This window comes from Trypanosoma equiperdum (genome assembly GCF_001457755.1).
Source record: "Trypanosoma equiperdum strain OVI genome assembly, contig: ctg_1081, whole genome shotgun sequence".
NCBI classification, from domain to species: domain Eukaryota; phylum Euglenozoa; class Kinetoplastea; order Trypanosomatida; family Trypanosomatidae; genus Trypanosoma; species Trypanosoma equiperdum.
In genome coordinates this window covers 1-1,182 of record NW_027123040.1, presented here as the reverse complement: position 1 = coordinate 1,182, position 1,182 = coordinate 1, and the positions used below count along the sequence as shown (strand labels likewise).

Here is a 1,182-nt window from a genome sequence, read left to right as displayed (position 1 = left end):
TTGGTGCTGTGCTTGCTAGGTAGGCGGCATGGGCACGGTGTAGTAACGGAGCAGCTGTTTGCTTGTCTGTTAGCGTCGTCGCATCCAGTGTTTCCAGGTCACTTGCTGCCATTGTGAGCAAGCCGGCACCAAATGTGGGTGTTCCGGCTAGGGTGTCGCCGCTGCCCTGGTTTAGAAATTACGTCGTTCCTGATTTGCCAGAGCCAAAGTTGCAGGCTAATGTACCGGCTGCCGTTGCTGATTCTGACGCTTTGCCGAATTCGCCGATAATCCCTGTTGTCCCGAATTTTGGTGTTGGCTCTTCCGCGAACGTAAGCGCTGGTGTGTCAAGCCTGCAGCCCGCCGCTTCTGTGGTGTACTCTTTGCTGTGCGCTCTGAAGGCGTTGCTGCCCCCTTCGTCTTCTAGGCAAGAACGTGTAACGCTTGCGGCTAGCTGTCGCGCCAGGCCGGTTGACTCTTGGATGTCTCCTTCGGCTCTCGCAGCTTCTCGAACGGCGTTCGTTGTCGCAGCCACGGCTGCTGTTTGTGTTTTAACGATAGCCTGCTGAGCCCGGCGCGCGTAGTAGATTATGAGGGCTTGCTTCGTTGGTTTGTAGCCGTTTGCGCTTGCTTGTTCAATCAGGATCTCTGTTCGGAACATTTGTTTTAGCGTTAGAAGTGTCGCGTCCCCTGATGCCCCTTGCAGCGCTGTAAGTCTGTTTTGCACATTTCTCAGGTTGTCTGCTATATCGCACATTTCAAGCCATTTTGCTTTTGCTATGCCGCTGTGTTGAGCTGCGTCAATAGTCGTTGTTAAAAACAAAAGGAGTATGGCCGCTAACATCGCTATAATCATAATGTCCTTCTTGTTTTCTTTGGTTTAATGTCGTGGGCACCTTGATGTTAAAAGCGTTAATTAAAATACGACTGTGGGTATGGCTGTCAACGGCTTTGGTATCTCATCAAGTGGTAGAGCGCCGGTATATAGGTTTCTTCAAGAGTTGTGTTCGCCTGACGTCCGACATAATGCGCTGCGGTGATGCTTATCTGTGGCTCTGGCCGTGCTCAGCTTCTTGCCTCCTTCACCCGTTCTTGCATTTGTAGTCGAAACAAGGATCTGACACAGCTTTTTTACTGATACATCTGCTGAGACTAATTGTAGTGAAGCTCCGCGTTTACTGAGACTAAATTTGCCGTTACGAA

At 50.8% G+C, this 1,182-nt stretch overlaps 1 pseudogene across 1 annotated transcript in view; it reads right to left on the bottom strand.

Moving 5' to 3' along the window:
- TEOVI_000554700:pseudogene overlaps positions 1-787 on the bottom strand; it is a 1,408-nt pseudogene extending 621 nt beyond the window's left edge. Inside the window, exon 1 of the mRNA in view lies at positions 1-787. This exon is cut by the window's left edge and continues 503 nt beyond it. Coding sequence covers positions 1-787 — 787 coding nt within the window.
- Between the last annotated feature and the right edge of the window lie 395 nt (positions 788-1,182).